At 39.3% G+C, this 16928-nt stretch overlaps 1 protein-coding gene and 1 pseudogene across 2 annotated transcripts in view; both read right to left on the bottom strand.

The window, feature by feature from the left end:
- Positions 1 to 6185, bottom strand: part of LOC109446205 (uncharacterized) — a 40064-nt pseudogene extending 33879 nt beyond the window's left edge.
- Positions 6186 to 8006: 1821 nt separating this feature from the next.
- The window catches only part of TMX3 (thioredoxin related transmembrane protein 3), a 41105-nt gene continuing 32183 nt past the window's right edge, over positions 8007 to 16928 (bottom strand). For both annotated transcript variants that reach the window (XM_019729345.2, XM_074339862.1), the window contains 3 exons: positions 14533 to 14662; positions 13121 to 13189; positions 8007 to 11650 (listed from right to left, as the gene is read on the bottom strand). In XM_019729345.2, the coding sequence (XP_019584904.2) occupies positions 11390 to 11650; positions 13121 to 13189; positions 14533 to 14662 (460 nt within the window). In that variant the 3' untranslated portion in view covers positions 8007 to 11389. The remainder of the gene's footprint in view (positions 11651 to 13120; positions 13190 to 14532; positions 14663 to 16928) is intronic.

Raw genomic sequence — 16928 nt, 5'->3', positions numbered from 1 at the left:
GGTACTGGAGTCTGTACTTCCACAGCTGAAGAAGCACTTTACAGTCTTAGGTACCTCCCCCTGTAATTTTCCCACCTATGTGTCTCCCAGCTCAAGAATGAGAGGGACCCCTAATGTCTACATTTTTTTTTATTCTAGTTTCCAGACATAGCATTTGGTGTATAGTGGACAGGAATACTGAGTAGTTGAATTGAATTCTATTCAAACAACTCACTTATTCATAGTATAGTTTTTAAATAACTGGAATTATCTATTTTTTTTCTGTGCATTATCATAGCCATAGCCAGAAAACACACCTACATCCACTCTTTATAGCAGTCTTAATTTAACTATCTAGAGCAGTTTGTTCTCTTTTATAGAATGAAATCCATTTTGAATGGATTCACAGGTTACACTCACCCACCTGCCCAGCCCAATAATTTAGCATTCCTAAAGCACTGTGGATTTGCTAAGTGCTTTACAATCTTTATTCTCTGCAATGTCATTATCATACTTTTGATGAGGAACCGTATTTAAATGGACTTGATTATCTCTTGTTTGCTTCTATACATCACTAAGGAGGAGAGAGAAGGGATGGGGTGGGGTGTCCTTGTACAATATTATTTGAGAGTTTTATTCCGAGTATTAATTTTTCAACCAAGTGGAAAACTTTGGAATAAATAGTCTAATGTGAAGTAAACCACCATTCCTTTCCTATAATTTACACTTATTATTATTCACGTGAAACTGCTGTGCCTTCTCCAGGGCACCCAACTTTCTAAAGCCAACTTTCTGCTGAAACAGAATGGTCAGTAAATCACCGACCTGCTGATAATTTTTCAGGTTCTATGACATTTTTGTCTTTTGTATCACATCATGGACTCTGGGTCCCTTGAGATAATCATATTTCAACTTCAGCTAAAGAAAGGATAAAAACCTGGGTATAGTGAGTGTATATTTAGATTTTTCTGGGCTTTAAATACAGTATACTGTTTCAGAAATACATCAGTTATGAATCATGTTACCTTTAGCATTTTTCAGCATCATTTGCTTACATATACCCAGATTATATATCTATATATCTCAGGAATTCAAAAGAGTAAAAGGCACAATATTACATGTCTAAACTACAAACCAACAAGCAGTATCGACTGCTGTTTGTACAATACAGCATTAGTCACCATTACTCTCAACATAAACCCCTCAGACTGTGCACACTAACCCACTTACTACCTGCAACACATCCATTCGTCACCTGCCTTAATTCTATGATCTCGGATTTCTTTCCCTTTCACCAATGCTCATGTACAGCTCAACAATCATTTCATAACCTTCACTTCAAGAACCTACCCCGACTATTGTAATGCACAGATTTCTTCAGGAGTACGCAATGAAAAAGGACTGTGAGTCCTGGTGCAAGGGTTTCCACTCCTGTGACACTAGTCACATCCTTTCACTTAGCCTACATGCCTCGTTTGTAAAAATGGATGGTCAGTATACCTATTTCTCAAGTATACAATTATTTTAAGATAAAGGAATTAAAATAATTGTCAAAAGTATAATGTGCACATTGTTTTCAAATTTCCACAGGTTACTATTACACTTGGTCTACGCATATCATCTAGCTGTTGAATAGCACACAGTTTCCTATTTGTCTTACCTCCCGGAATTGATACAAGCTTTGGGAAGCTGAACAATACGCACAGTAGTTTCACTGTGTTCTGCACAGCATGGTCATACATCCGCCCCAGTAAAATCTGCATATAGATGGCTGGCTTCCCTCTCTTATTCATTCCACTAGATGACTACATAGATTAACAGATGAATTTAACTTGATGGATCTCACTTGACATTTCATTACCTCCTTTCTTCCAAAGTGATTAAGGCATTTGTTAAAGAGTTTCTTTCTGGAACAATAGATTGGAGGAGTAAATAAACAAAACAGGCGTACTCTTTTGTGATGGGAATGAAATCCTGCTGTAGGATAAAGCAGTGATAACATTGTTGAAGAGAAGATTGCATACACAGAGTAAAAAACAAAACTAGGAGTCAGCGGAAGAAAGGGAACAGAGGAATTTCACAATGGTCTGCCTAGGACAACTTCAAGTCCTTGCTACACTGAGACCAACTGGGAAACTGTGGGACAGCTATGAGTTTTGGTGACCATCACATTCTGGTTTTGCGATCTTACACAACTGGGTTAAACTCTGATTACACGTTTCTTAATCTATAAAATGGGGCATAACAACACCTGCTTCATAAGAGTAGGGTATTGCTTTCAGCAACTGTTCATTTTACCAAAAAGCAAGCTGTCTTATAGGTTCCCTAACTTTGGTGAATTTCCTCCAACACATTAGTTTTCTAGAATGACCAAATCTGAGCAGGTAATTAATACAATTATCAGATACTCAGGGTCTTGCTTTTTCTTCATGATTATCTGAAAGAGGAGATGATTTATGAACCAGGCTGGATTTTTTTCATTTTAATTAGTCATACTCTGATATATATACTAAGTGACAGTAAGTCAGACAATATTTAAATACTTTACTGAAAAAAACTATAATCACGTGTAATTATTTACCAAGTTGAATGAAAAAGACGAAACTTCAATCTGTACTCATGACTTTTAAACATGTTTGTTCATTATTAATAGCAGGAGCCTTTTTAATGTTTCCCTGAGCTAGTTTTGTTCAAACCTTTCATGTGCATCTATGATATGAAGCTTTTCACTGCACATAAAGCCATTCTGCATCTATGTTATTTGAGCTATAATACTTCCAAAAGTCCATGTATATTGCTGTTGCAGTACATTTTATCTAAAGCCACAAATGCGTATTTATAGCATATCTGGTATTAAACAAAGCTGTGGGTTTCAAGAGTACCATACTGAAACAAGAATTTAGTATAACGATTACTCTATTTTTTCCACCAACACTTATTCTGAAACTTTTCAAACCTACATAAAAGTTGTAAGACTAGTACAATTGGTGATTCTAGTGAAGGGTACGTGATGCCCACGTGTCCTCTACTTAGAATTTCCAGTTGTAAACACTCAGCCATATTTACTTTACCTATTTGCCCCTCTAAATCTATACAATACGAAGTCTTTATAGTATGTTTAAAACAAACAAACAAAAAAAACACTGGAACACATAAAACTGATTAAAAGCAGGACGATCGGGACAAACCCGTGGTACCCTTCCTTTCCCCTTCTAATGGGCATCACCCCCCTGGAGACTGGGAATTTCAGTTCTCCTCATTTTCTTCTTATTATTCTACAATCTGAAGTCATACAATCCAGTTTCCTAGGGAAGAAACTGCTTTTGATCACAAACGTCCAATGATCTAGAAACGAACTCCCCCTGATTTACTACAAGACGGTGGAGCAGAAACATCCTCCTGCAGAACTTTGGATTTTCCTGGGCTTTTTATCTTCCATTATCTTGGTATACATTTTATACCTGGGACCAGTTACTGGTCCCATAAAATCGTGTTTTACATGAGATAGTGTAGAAGAAAGAAGCAAAACTGGGGATGTACTTTTGTATTTTACGTTTCATTTTCTACACAAATAACTCCTGAGGATGAAGCCGGAAGCTGGAAACTTGGCGGCTCCCGCCTCCCTCAAGCTCCCCCATCACACCTGTCCCAACAGCAAAGGCTGATTTCCATCCCCAAGCCACTGATCATCTCTGGAGGAAGGATGGTAGAGCGAGAAGAGAGGCAAATCATCCCAGCTGGACATAACCTACTTTCTTGTTTACAAGAATAAAAACCACTTTTTTGAAGCTGAGGCCAAGGGGTCAGGATGGGGCTATTGAAGCGTATCATGTTCTTGTACCATATTTGATCTCTGAATACTCACAAGGGAATCACAACAAATCCAACTTCTCTCAAAGGCAACACACTTTTACTTCTCCTAGTCATCATTTAAACCATCGCTTCACAAGCTGGAGTCCACATCAGAGTCAACTGGGGAAGGTTGTTTTCTCTGTTTTGGCTTCAAGCAGAAGTTCAACCAACATCAACCAGATTTTCTAGGGTTTATGTATATTTTTATAAATCATCTAAGGTGATCCGAGGCACTTGTATATTCTGATGAGCACCACTGCTTAAGAATCCATGACTTTAAATATAGTAACTTTCACAAGAAAGGCTGACAAGTTTAGACTGGCATTTGCCGAAGAGCTAGTAATTTATTTTTCCGTAGAATTTGAGGGATGGAGAATATGTTTACCTAAAAGTTTCCAGAGTTCTTGACCTCTACTCTTATTTTCAATGACTGTATGGATTTTAAGATGTTAGATCCTATGCTAAACAAGATAAGAAGATTCCATATTACAACAAAATATTTCCAAAGTTTTTGACTCTTTTGTTACTTACCTTTCTTATTGCTTAATTATTAAGCATTTACCTTTAGAGCATGCATTTAAAATCTTTAATTAAAATGTATGCTTTTGAATTTTTAACAGTCAGAAAACTTCACCTCTTAACACAGTAGTGATAAACATGTCATTGTATAAATATGATATATCCAGTTACTCATTCATTTATTCTACATTTATTGAATGCATGCTTCATGCCAAGGATGTTTTAGGAACTGAGAATACAGCCTTGAAAAAAAAGCCTCTGACCACTCAGAGCTTACATTTAGTGTGTATTTGAAGGGGGAAGCAGACAGTAAACAATACATGATGTTATAAAAAAGTGCTTATAAAAAATAAAGCACCAGAGTAAAGGGGTTCAGGAGAGCAGGAGGTGAGGTGTAATTTATATAGAATGATTAATAAAGGTGTGGGTGAGGAGGCGACCTCATCTATGGAGAGAGTGGGCTTTCCACACACATTTCCACACACATTCCCCTTTCTAAATTCGTATTACAACTGAACCTACCTTATCGATGCAGTTCCCAGATGCCCTTCAGGGACATAGGAAATTTTGAAGAAAAAGTTTATTACTTATAGGCCTTGGAACCTACAAGGCATGCCAGGGGCATATAGCAAGTTAGTGGGTAGAGAGAGCTTGGGTGGGCCTGAGGTTCTGCTTTTAATGGGATCCAGCGAGGGGGCCTAGGGTTTCATGGGCTCACTCTTTATTGGTGCATTGAGAACACAAGAGCAGGAATTTAAAGCACGGGAAGCTAAAGACACAAACGGCCCAAATGGTCAGTTATTGAAATCAACCAAGCTCCCTAAAACGAAGGACCCTCTGTGGGGGGAAGAGTCCTAGCTCCTCACCTAGCCCTGTGGCTGGCACTGCGTTTACTTGAGACAGCCTTCCTTGAAGTGGACACCTTTTTGAAATGGATGCATCTTTGAAGTGTATTCCTCAGCAATCAAAGCTTAAGTCAGACACTTTGCATTACGAAAATCAAAGCCAACAGTCAGGGCTCGCACTACAATTGCTCACTTGTTTATGGTGATGATGGCGCAAACACTGCGCTGGCAGGCCTATAAAAGTACAGCCGGACAATTCCAGGAGCAGGTGAGACACCCCCCTTTCCCTGCTTCCCCCTCGGTTTCCGGAAGTGCACCCTAGGATGTTCGGAATCGCCTGAAGACGCCATCTGTCAGAACAGCTCCCCATCGTTAAACGGCGCTGACTGCAAAAAGGAAATACAGGAATTCAACAGATTACAGATTGCTTTTGTGTGTGTAACCTCAAAATATGAACTGTCACTGGGTAACCCATTAAAATCTAATCATTTATTGTAGTTTTGACTGGGTTCTTACAATTTGGTATAGAATATCTAGTGATAGCATCACACATACGTTCAGAAACGAGAGTGTATCAAAGGGACTTGGATGGAAGAAAACCATTGTTACATAAATCCATAAGTAACCATAGTGATGAAGACAGTGAGCTTTTATGTGAAAAATTGGGAAGAGTGGAAAAAATATTCTGTATCTACTACATATTTTTCAATTTCACTTAACTGCTTTCTCCACCCGACTAAAATTTAACATGTCAAAGCTGGCGAAAGAGTTGTTTGGATTTTTTGTTGGAAAGGGGAGGGACTGTCATAAACACGGGCAGCGGGTAGCTTTAGGCTTCTATGCACCGCCTCACAGAATTTTGGTCTCTGAAGGAAATTTAATACCAATGGGCTGTCCGGCTTCCATTTAACCAGTTCCAATGCGGGACCTCTGAACCTCCCCGGACACCCATGCTATCTCTGGAGATTCTTACCTTGAACTGTGTCGCATTTCCGTTATCCACTCACACTACTGGCACAGGTGCAGACATGCTGAGTAAATCTGACTCCTCCATATATTAGGTTGGTACAAAAGTAATTTCGGTTTAAAAGGTTAAAAATAATTGCAAAAACTGCAATTACTGTCACACCACCCTAATATTTGAAGCTGATTTGTTCTTCTCTGTTGCCCTGGTCTCTTACCCTGAGTCCCAAAGACGTAATAGAAACCATTTCATGTCGAACAACAGATTCTATGAGAAAGGAAAAGATGAAAAACAGAAAAATAGAAGACTTGCAATTGAGTATTTTAAGTAAAAACTGAGTGTCAGTTATAGTAGCTCAAAAAGTCCATGAGGACCGAGGCTATGACTGCCTTTTACGGCTGTACCCTCTGAGGTACAAAGAAGACATTTAACATATATTTGTTGTAAAAATAAATAGCAAGAAAGTAATTGCCGCTTTTCCACTAGTTGTTTAAAACACCTTTCAGTTTACATGAATGGGTTTAGAGAAAAGTTGAGGACTTATAATCAGGAAGGCACCTTGGAAAAATCAAATAATTTTCCTATGTATATTCAATATCCACTAATATTTTAAATCTGCGTCTCAATCACATTTATATCTATCTATTCACACACAACACCAATAATCCTACTGGATACTTATGACGTATATCCCCTTAAGCTTATTCATTTTCAATAAAAGTACAAAATGCAAACGATTTTCAGAGATGTTAATGAAACTAAATATTTGTAAGCGTAATTGTAATGTTAAAGAAATAACTTTTTCATTTCTAGCCAAAACGTTAGAACTAAAATGACAGAAGGAGGCCAAGCAAATGTAAACATAGGATTTTACATTCTGAATGCCTTGACTTTTCTTTGTGCTAAACAATGACATAAATTCCAAATGAAGTGAGGAGAAAGAATTGGATAAATTAAGTATCAGTTAATTTTGGAGCTGTTACGAAATGACAGTCATGCTCAAAATATACATAATTTGCAACTCATTTAATCTTCCTAATTCAATGAAATGGGTGCCATCGTCCTAATTACAAACACCGGAGCAGAGGAGTGAATCGTCCCAATTTCACACAGGTAAGTGACGGAGCAAGGACTAGGGTCCACACGCCCAACGCGAGGCAGCCTCTCAGCCGGGACGGGGCCTCTGGCAAACTCCCAGGGAATTCAAACACAGCTGACTGTGCTTTCTCTTATCAGAATAGGCGATTCTAACCAGCCAGTCTGGACACGTCCACAAGTTGCGTGGGACCAACGTTTGGGCTGTTACTCTTGTGCCAGAGCCATTCTCAATAAGAGAGATGCCCACAGTACAAAAATATGCAACATAAATTTAAAAATGAACATTTATGTCGTCGTGCTTTTTTATCATCTACTCTCACCCTTTGATGCTATTTTTAAAAGGGACAGTTTTGAGGCTTGAGAGTCCCATTTTACAGTGGGACAGTGAAAGTGTAGAGTGGCTGTGTTGTGTCCAAGTTCACAATTTAGCAGTTGCTCAAGGACTCAAATCCAATTGTTCTAACTTTAAACGCTGTAATTCAGTTTTTAAAATGATCAGGTTTTACAAATGCAAAATATATCAAACCTATAAATCTTAGGTTCTTTATATGTAATATACGGGGAGAAGATTAGAATGTTTCAAGTCTATTTAAACTCTAAAATTCTGATTCTATAATTATGAACAATAAAATTGTTTGTACGGTCAGTCCAAATAAAATTGTGGACAGTCTTAGCTGTCCTCTTTGCTTGTAGAGAATTATTCATGTTGTGAAAACCCAAAGGATAAATAGTAAAAATAAACAATTACATGTTTTCAATTAATTTATTGTAGAAAAACAAAGGTTTACAATTGGTGCCTTAAGGCAGGTATCAGGTTTCAACTACTAATACAGACTTTCAAAAAACCTTCATAGATTAGTCCAAAGTAGAAAATTATTGTTTGCCCACTCTTGGACTCTGATACAATCAGAAAAAAAAAATAGGTATTTATAAAAATAAAATGGCAAACCTAACCCCATCAATTAACTGACAACCTTAACATCCCCGTTTTATATGAACAATTTCTGCGTAATAAGAATAGCTGAGTGATTTTTTTCCTGCCCTATTTCCCTACTATATTGAAGCAATAAAGAAAATATTTAAATCATTTTTAAAACCCAAACCAAAACAAGCCCTGAAACAGAACACAAGAAACAACAAAAATCCACTAAACAAAACAACATAGCTCATCAGTTAGCTACTCATACAGACCCTTCCTTCAACCTCTAGATATCTGGCTTTTAATGTTACTTCTAAATCAGACCCCAGGGAACTATGTGTGAAGAAGAAAATGAAAAGTCCAGGTCTAATCCTCCTCAAATATGTCTCAGAAGGAAGCAGCTAGAGAAATACTAAAGTATACAATGAAAAGAGGACTGCAAGTTACAATGGGGCACACTTTCTCTTTCTGAAACATCTTGGAACATTGTCTGCACACCAGCTTCAGCAGCAGCAAGCACCTGGGATTTTGAATTTTAGATTTAGAAGTTGAACTTTATTGCAACTAAAAGTGAAGGCAAAAAGCTCTAACAGACTGAAGGATACTTCCTCTTTTGATAGGTAATCACAGTAAGATTTATCACTGAATTAGGACGGTCTCTGTTCTTCCACGAGATTTGTTCAGAAATCTACATTTATTTTGAATTATTACTTTTCTGGAAATGAAAGTAGCATTCCTAGTAATCTCTGATACGATGTTTCCCTGAAAATAAGATCTAGCTGGACAATCAGGTGTAATGCATCTTTTGGAGCAAAAATTAATGTAAGACCCAGTCTTATTTTACTTTAAGAACCGGTCTTATATAAGACCAGGTCCTATATTAGTTTTTGCTCCAAAAGATGCATTAGAGCTGATTGTCCAGCTAGGTCTTATTTTCAGGGAAACAGGGTATATATATCACACTAAAGGGAAAAACACACAATGAGCAAAAAAATTTTAATTTGTTGTGTGAAGACTGATACTATCCTAGACACAAGCAAAAAGGAAAATTTTAATACGAAAAGGAAGAGATCAAATTATTCACTTATAAGCCATTTACACATTTTGTTTTTCCGCTAGATACACTTTGAAAACATAAATGGAATACGGGGCTACAGTATAGAGTTGTGAAAAAAGTAACAGAGACTAAGGCATTGGCTTATAGACAAAAAAAAGTCTCTGAAGATTGTTGGACTTGTGTTTGTTAATACATACTGAGCTCTTACTCTTTTTTGATTGTTCCATGTTGAGGTCTTTCATTTGTAGGTGATACTTGAGGAAAGATAAAAAATATGCAGATGACAGTCATCTGAGAGTGATAAACATGAAGAAAAGAGCAATGCCACTTTCTACAATTTCCTCCTGTCACTGGGAATGGCTAAGCTTTGACCTCCGTACCAGATCGAGACACAAGTACGCCATCTGTCCTTACCTCAGCTTTTCACGGCTTCACCACTGGGAACAGGGACCGTAATCTTCCAAAAGAATCCCTTACTACTCTTTGGGAGGAATCCATTTTTAAGTCAACACCACTTATCTCCAATTTCCACTTAAGAGCATTCCATTCTAGTATTTCCTGAAATTCCCTGTGAGCTTCATTATTTAAAATAATAACGAGGTGCCAAACATCAAGAACAATTATTATGTAGTAATAAAGCACACGGATACAATTAAACACTCATCACTAAGTCCTTAGTTCTTAAGATACAGAGTTTCAGGTTAGTTGTGATCAGCATGACATCAGAAACGACCAAACACTGCCCTTGGGGACCCAAACCCTAAACAACTTCAGTATCAGGACCATGAATTACACAGTTTTAAAGTGATTACAAACATTTTTAAATGTTTAAAAATATGTTTAATATTGGACAACTCAATCACTCCGTGAATAATCACCCAAATAGTCACTTAATAAAAATCCTAAACTTAGCTAAAACAAAGGCCTCGAAAATAATCTACAATAAACATATTAAACTGTTACTTTAAAAAAAACCACACAATGTTTTTACATTATTTGCGATAGAATGCCTATATTATTTCATTATGGAGAGAAGATGAGAGGTCACTGGCTTACATGGCAGACAGAACTGAGAGGATGGAGAAGGTAACTGGCTGACCTCTTAAATCAACAGACATGAATTTTGTTGACAGGCTGATTATGTCACTCATTACTTATCAGGAACACAGTCATGCCCATAAATCATGAAACAGACATGTCAATATATTTTATATGTATGTATGTATCTGTGTATGTATATACACAGATACATACTGGATAAGTTACCGTGACATAAACATATGATCTCTATTACTCTTTACAAAGCAGCAAGAGCTTCTTAACAAAGGAAATTTTGAGAAGAAATCCCAAAACAGAAACAGAGAGAAAAAAAGTAGGCTGTTCAGGCTAGAACAGGGTAGGAGTGACAGAGATCCTTTCCTCAGTGACAGCTGAGACACCTGCTGAGAGCGTTCCCAGGCCTGCTTTGGAATCACTGCTCCAAGTAAACACGGTTTATGTTGCAAAGATTAAACACAACACTATTTTTTTGACATTCTACAGGCTAATATGAAAATTTTATAACACAACTAAGTATAAAGTTGAAAGGTAACAACATTTCCTCTCCTTTAAAAATAATAAAATAAAATTGCTATGCTATATAAAACCAAACTATTTTTAATCTCATAATCTTAAATTGACCTGTGGAAAAAGTTATTAGTTTTCTTTAAAGTGCCTAAATTTTAAAGACTTAATTTTGTCCACATAAATCTTATCCAACATATAAGAGGAGAACGGATGGTAGGAGGTGGAGGTATTATTTTTCTCTATCAAACATGAATCTTCTACCTGACTGACCAATTTAAATACCCTGCCCACAAATCACAGCTCTGCAACAGACTATTCAGATAGAGAAACATGCAATAGAATCGGTCTGCTGTAACAACATCTAACGTACGAGGCAAACTTTGAGGGAGTGATATGTTTGTTTTAGTTAAACATTTCCTCTCTTTGCTCCGAACATCTCCCCACTTACAGAAAGACTACTTTAATCCATGCAGTTTATATTAGCAAAATACAAACAGCATGTTCTCTTCTGTAAGGACCATGATTAAATGTCAATAAATAGACTCTGTAATAATCTGACGTCCTATCAAATGTCCTGCCCTGGTCAAGTCTCAGTCGGTCTTCTTCTCTAACACGTCCTTGGGCTCTTGCGCCGCAGGCACGAGCGAGTCTCCAGTCCTTGGCTCCTGCTGTTCTCTGCTGCCTTCCGGGCCTTCCTGGCTTTCGATTTCACTTCTGGACATTTCGTATCGTTCCTCTATGTAACCTCCATCTGCGTCCGCTGTGTAGATGCCGTAGCACATGATACTGATGACACCCAGTGGTAGACCAAAGAGAAAGCAGCCCATCAGCGGGGAGCTCTTGAATATGGACTGTGGAAGAGAGAATCACAGCTCAGTTCCCCTCAAGGTACCGCACGGAAAACGCATGCCTGAATCCAAAACCACTAACATGTCCTCCTTTGGCTGCCATCCCACTTGCTTTTAGTTTTAATGAATCGATGTCAGTGTCTCTGCAGTTACCACGTTACAGATACTGCAGGAGAGAGATTTTATGGATGTGCGTGTAACCAGCTGTCGGCAGCAGAAAAAGGCACTCTGTCACCTTTTCCATGCGTTTCTTTGTCTCACATGAACCACAAAGGTCTCTGAGATGGCTGCGACGTGCCCTGAAGCCCTGGAGCTGTGTCCTGGGCAGCAGGAGTCTGATCACTGAGAAGGCTGCTTATTTACCTGGAGAAGGTACACACCCTTATCTTCACAGACATTTCAAATAGTTTTTATTTATCTGCTTAGTAGAAAAGCCACATTAAATTAATTTCCCTCAATTTATATACTGTCTCCTCAGCTCCTAGAAAAATAAAAGCAACTTTACTGAATAGGTCTTTCAACTATAATACATTCTGTGGGCTGTGACCCTAACTCTTGAGAACCACAGAGACAAATTCACAGGAGAGCTAGGTGACTGTGGACTGAGATACAGAAGAACGCGCACAAAATAAAGGCGCTTTCAGGCGGAAGTTTAACAAGAGTAGGAGTCAGGCCGGTCCCAGTGCGGCGAGAGCATAGCAGGCGTACGCGGCATTCAAACAGAGCCTTCTGGTGAGCGTCACCACAAAGGGAGGGGAAGTGACCAGGAGCCACGGGGCTAGTGACACAAACTGCGTGGCTGCTGATGGATGGAGCGGACACAGGGCAAGAGGAAGCTGCAGCAGCGCTGGACACATGTGCTGGGACCAGCCAATGACGGCGGCAGAAGGAAAATAAAGGAAGGTCATCGATGCACCGAATGACACATGGGATAAGCCGGGCGCTTTGAGAATTCATTTTGAACCAAGAGGAGCCACACAGCTGTCACCTGATTACTGCTGTTAGTCAGAGGGAATGAAAATATGCAGGGGAGGCTGCAGATAGACCAGGAGAACCAAGCCTATGGCTGGAACAAACTCAGGAATGCTTCTGTGTCGAGGGGACTGAGAGCTGGAGGTGGGGTAGTGAGCAAGATTCTGCGAGCTCTAAGCAAGAGTGGGTCAGCGCCAAGCACTGAAAAGGGCAGGACAAGAAAAGAGACTGAAAAACACTGTAAGTCATGCTGTCAAATTAAGTGACTGAATCCCAGTTAAGTAACCAATCACAAAGAAGTGAATAACTAGAGAAACATTTCCTATCTGAATGTAATTTCTTAATGTAAATACACACTAGTTCTTACCTTGCAAATTAAAAAAGATGAATTTTTACTTAATCTTTTGAAATTCCACATTTTACCTTAAATTAGACATAAAGGACCTATGTACCTATACAATCTCAATGGTCAATGACATTAAACAAACTGTCACAACTTACCACAATAGTAGATTTGGCATCAAAAACTATTCTTTTCAATCTCTGCAAAATGCTATCACCTCCTTGAGCCTTCAATTTAACAGGAAAAGACAATTAAATTGCTATTCGAGTATTATTACTCCATTTTTCTGTTACAGCATCTTACTAAAGCACCCGAGAGAGCCACGTGGGAAGTATGTGGCATTTCCTGCGTCCCACCTCCCCGCTGCCCTGTGTGAACGCGGGCTCTCCTCTGAAGAAAGCCTCCTCCCTCCCTCCCACCAAGGCCGAAACCACCACCCGAGGCCAGGCCTGCCCACCTTTTGCGTTTAGCTGAGACCTGCTGCAGGATCTTGGCTACTGTGTAGGGAGAGTTTCCCTGAGGATGAAACTCAGCTAGAGACAGAGAGCGCTGAGACAGAAAGATTCCTGATGGAAAGCGGCCAAGTTCCTGGCATCCAGCCACCCCTGAAGTCGGCCTCATTGCTTGAATTTCTAAGCCATATGACCCGGGAAGACCGCATAGTGGCTAAACGGTTTGAGATGGGCTTCACTAACTTACAAATAGGCAGGTTCTCACTCACACAGGTATTATTTTGACAACTACGAAATTCCTACTATGTGATTAACAGAGTTTCAGAGCAGAAATACTTGTCACTCTGAGCCTACTTTCATATAAAGTCCGTGTGAAGCTGAAACGAAACTCTCACAAATAATTAAACTTCATGAAAGCACAGAAGACTCGTATTTTCCTTTCTATGTTATTCTACTCTACCGAGTTAAGATGTAGGCTGCCCACGACCTGTTGAAGTGATTCCGTGACCCTCTAACGTGGGTTGTAACCCAGTCTGAAAACATTGCAGTAAGATTTACAGAAAAATAAAAAATAAAAGTTAAGACCACCTGTTCATACTTTCTGAGAAATATTTGATAGGCTCTGGGACTCTCCACTGGGGCTCTGATTCTCAATATATTTCCTTGTTTCTTAAGAAACTGTGGTCTTATTCACAGGTTTTCTTAGAAAACCAATCTGCATAACCTAACCCAACTGTGCCCTGGAATCCAGGAAGGTCCTGAGAGCCAGAGAAGCTCACTGTCGTCGGGACAGCTCTGCGCAGCGCAGACCCTGGCATCCCTACGCCCCGACTCTGCTGCCGGCAGCACATCCCGATCCCTGCGACAACACACACACCCCCAAAGACCCCCTATTTGGGGGGACATTTCCACCCATTAGCGGCGTCTCCCACAAAAGAACCTCCTATGTCGGGCAGAATGGGACTCTCTGGACAATGTGAGAGAAGCTGTGGAGGGGAGGCCTGGCCCCTCCCCTGGTGATGGCTGACGCCCCCCTCCAGAATCAGAAGAAAAGACTAAAACGCCTTTGTCCTGCATCTCCTCCCAACATCCCTTCCAAATGGAAGCGAATGACTTACTTCCACAGTGCCATCCAGAATGTTACTAATGAACTGGACCATGTCTTCGGCAGTCTTAATCTGTCTGTCTAGTAAAAAGTACTGTTGGTTGGAAGTATTAAGTACAACTACAGTTGGGACTTTCAATTCACTGGAAATAGACAAAGAAATCAAAACACACGTTAAACACAGAGATAACAAATATTCTGATATATATTTATATTTAAGTAACTATCATTACAAAAGGAAGGAGCTATATTAATAGCTTTGCCTCCCTTTGCCTACATTGAAGAAAATTTCAAATTGTGCATCCACTGAGCAATAGTTGAAATAAGATTATGTGAAAAACATTCTAATACACAATATAACAGACAACTGAGTGTTCACGATTAAACTTAAGGATAAAAATTAATATGTACGGAGTATCAATCTCTGGGCACTATTATTCCTTGCCACACATTTAATTTAAATACCCTCACTGTTAATCAGACACAACCCAGACACCAGCCATCGCAGTGAAATGTCACTCAGGTAACCAGCAGGTCTCTGGAGTCACACTGCGTGTTTGCAAATCTGGGGCTTTCCCATCATTTAGTTTCTTAAGCTTAATGTTTTTCATTTGCAAATGAATAAAGGTGAGTTTCGGGGGAGGAACCTATCTTGTTATAAAAATCACAGGAGAAAATTCAAGTTCCACATTCAGCACAGCACTTTGTACCCAACACGTTCAGTGAAGACCACGCTAGCTTCTCTACCTCCCTCTATCCCACTGCTGCGCCCCACTCCGTCCTGGGGAAGTACTGCAGCGACACACCAGACAGCAATCCAGCCTGCAGACGGAAAACTAGCATAACCAGTACGTCTCATTTCATTGAAATAATTTCACTTCTTTCCAAGACAGGTTTTTGCGTAATCATAAAAAAGGATGGCGCTTAATTCTGTATGTCATGTGCACATCAGCTTATGGTTATCTGCATGTCTACGTATATGAAAGTATTATGCAAAAGTATAAAACTCCGCAGTAGAAACAGTTCACACCACTAATTAACACCATGCAAGTAACAGTCCAGTGAACTGCTTGGTTGCTCGTAATTCTCTCTCCTCCCCAAAATGTGCTCATCTGACCCCACGTTGGATCAAGCCATGAGACTTGGTCAACAGAAGTAAGGAGGCAGAGGCTTGAAATGTACTTGCATGGCTGGGCTTCCCATCTTGGGTTTCGCAATTGCTATTTTTCCAGGAAAATACCTTTTCAGGGTCAAGGACACAAAGACCTGGGGAGCAGACCTGAAGGGAACCAGCAGGACGGAGCCGCATCTAGCTGTGGCCTGCCAAGGTCGGCCACGCCCACACAAGTGACAGAATGAGTGGCTGCTGTTTGAAGCCACTGGGTATCAGGGTGCTTTACCACCCAGTATTATTACTATTAGGCAATGGTTACCTGTGTAATTAAAAAAAAAACAAAAAAAAACTTAGCTTCATTTTTGTTCATAAGAAACTAACAGGCAATCTTTTGACTGAAAGCAGTTTTGTTATCACAATGCCTGAGTAGCAAAAAAACCCCCGTTTTTATGGAATGGATTAGAATCGGGCCTTCCTGTGAAAATACTTCTTTGAAAAAGTTAAATACACAATTAAACTAGAAACTATTTGTTTTGAAATAATTCAATTTGAATAACGATGGAAAATAACATCTGATTCTATTCCCTCTTAATTATACTCACTAAACCCAATACAAAAAAAAAAAAAAATACTTTAACAGACCAAAGGTCTGATAGCACCCTATGTTGAGAAAAAACAAAAAAATATAGTCAATGCCGCAATGTACTTGTTTTATGTAATATCAGACATTTGCCCTAAATTAAAAATATTTTAGGCATCAATACCTACTAAATTCCACTAACATCTGTCACTCTAAATGCTACTGCCATTAACAGCTTTTGGAGCAAGACAGACCTGGGTTTGAGGACTGGGTCTCTAACTTACTTGCTGGGCATCCTTTGGCATCTACTGTAACTCCCTTGAGTGTCTTCTAAGAAATCTGAATGTCCTCGTCTACATAAAATGTACGCAGTAATAGTGCTTACACCTCACTGAGCTGCTGTAAAAGTTAGAAACAAGGACCACTTAGTCCAGTGCTGGTCACAAGGTAAGTGCTCAATGAGGACTTTCAATTATTCTGGAACCATCACTACGTAAAAATGCCTTCCCTCTTCTCTCAAAAACAAAACAAACCAAAACACACAATATGAACACCACTACCACAATAAACCCACCCAAATGATAAGGGGTTGGTGGTGATTACTGTTGTTCTCTGACTCAAAACTTCTATCTCACAATTCACATTAGAAATAATACTCGTGTGGGAAGGTCTATTCATTTCTAGATATTCTGAACAACATCCTGGGTCAAGCAGT

The sequence above is a fragment of the Rhinolophus sinicus genome, linkage group LG09 (genome assembly GCF_036562045.2).
Source record: "Rhinolophus sinicus isolate RSC01 linkage group LG09, ASM3656204v1, whole genome shotgun sequence".
Classification (NCBI taxonomy): domain Eukaryota; kingdom Metazoa; phylum Chordata; class Mammalia; order Chiroptera; family Rhinolophidae; genus Rhinolophus; species Rhinolophus sinicus.
This window is presented reverse-complemented; position numbering and strand designations above follow the sequence as displayed.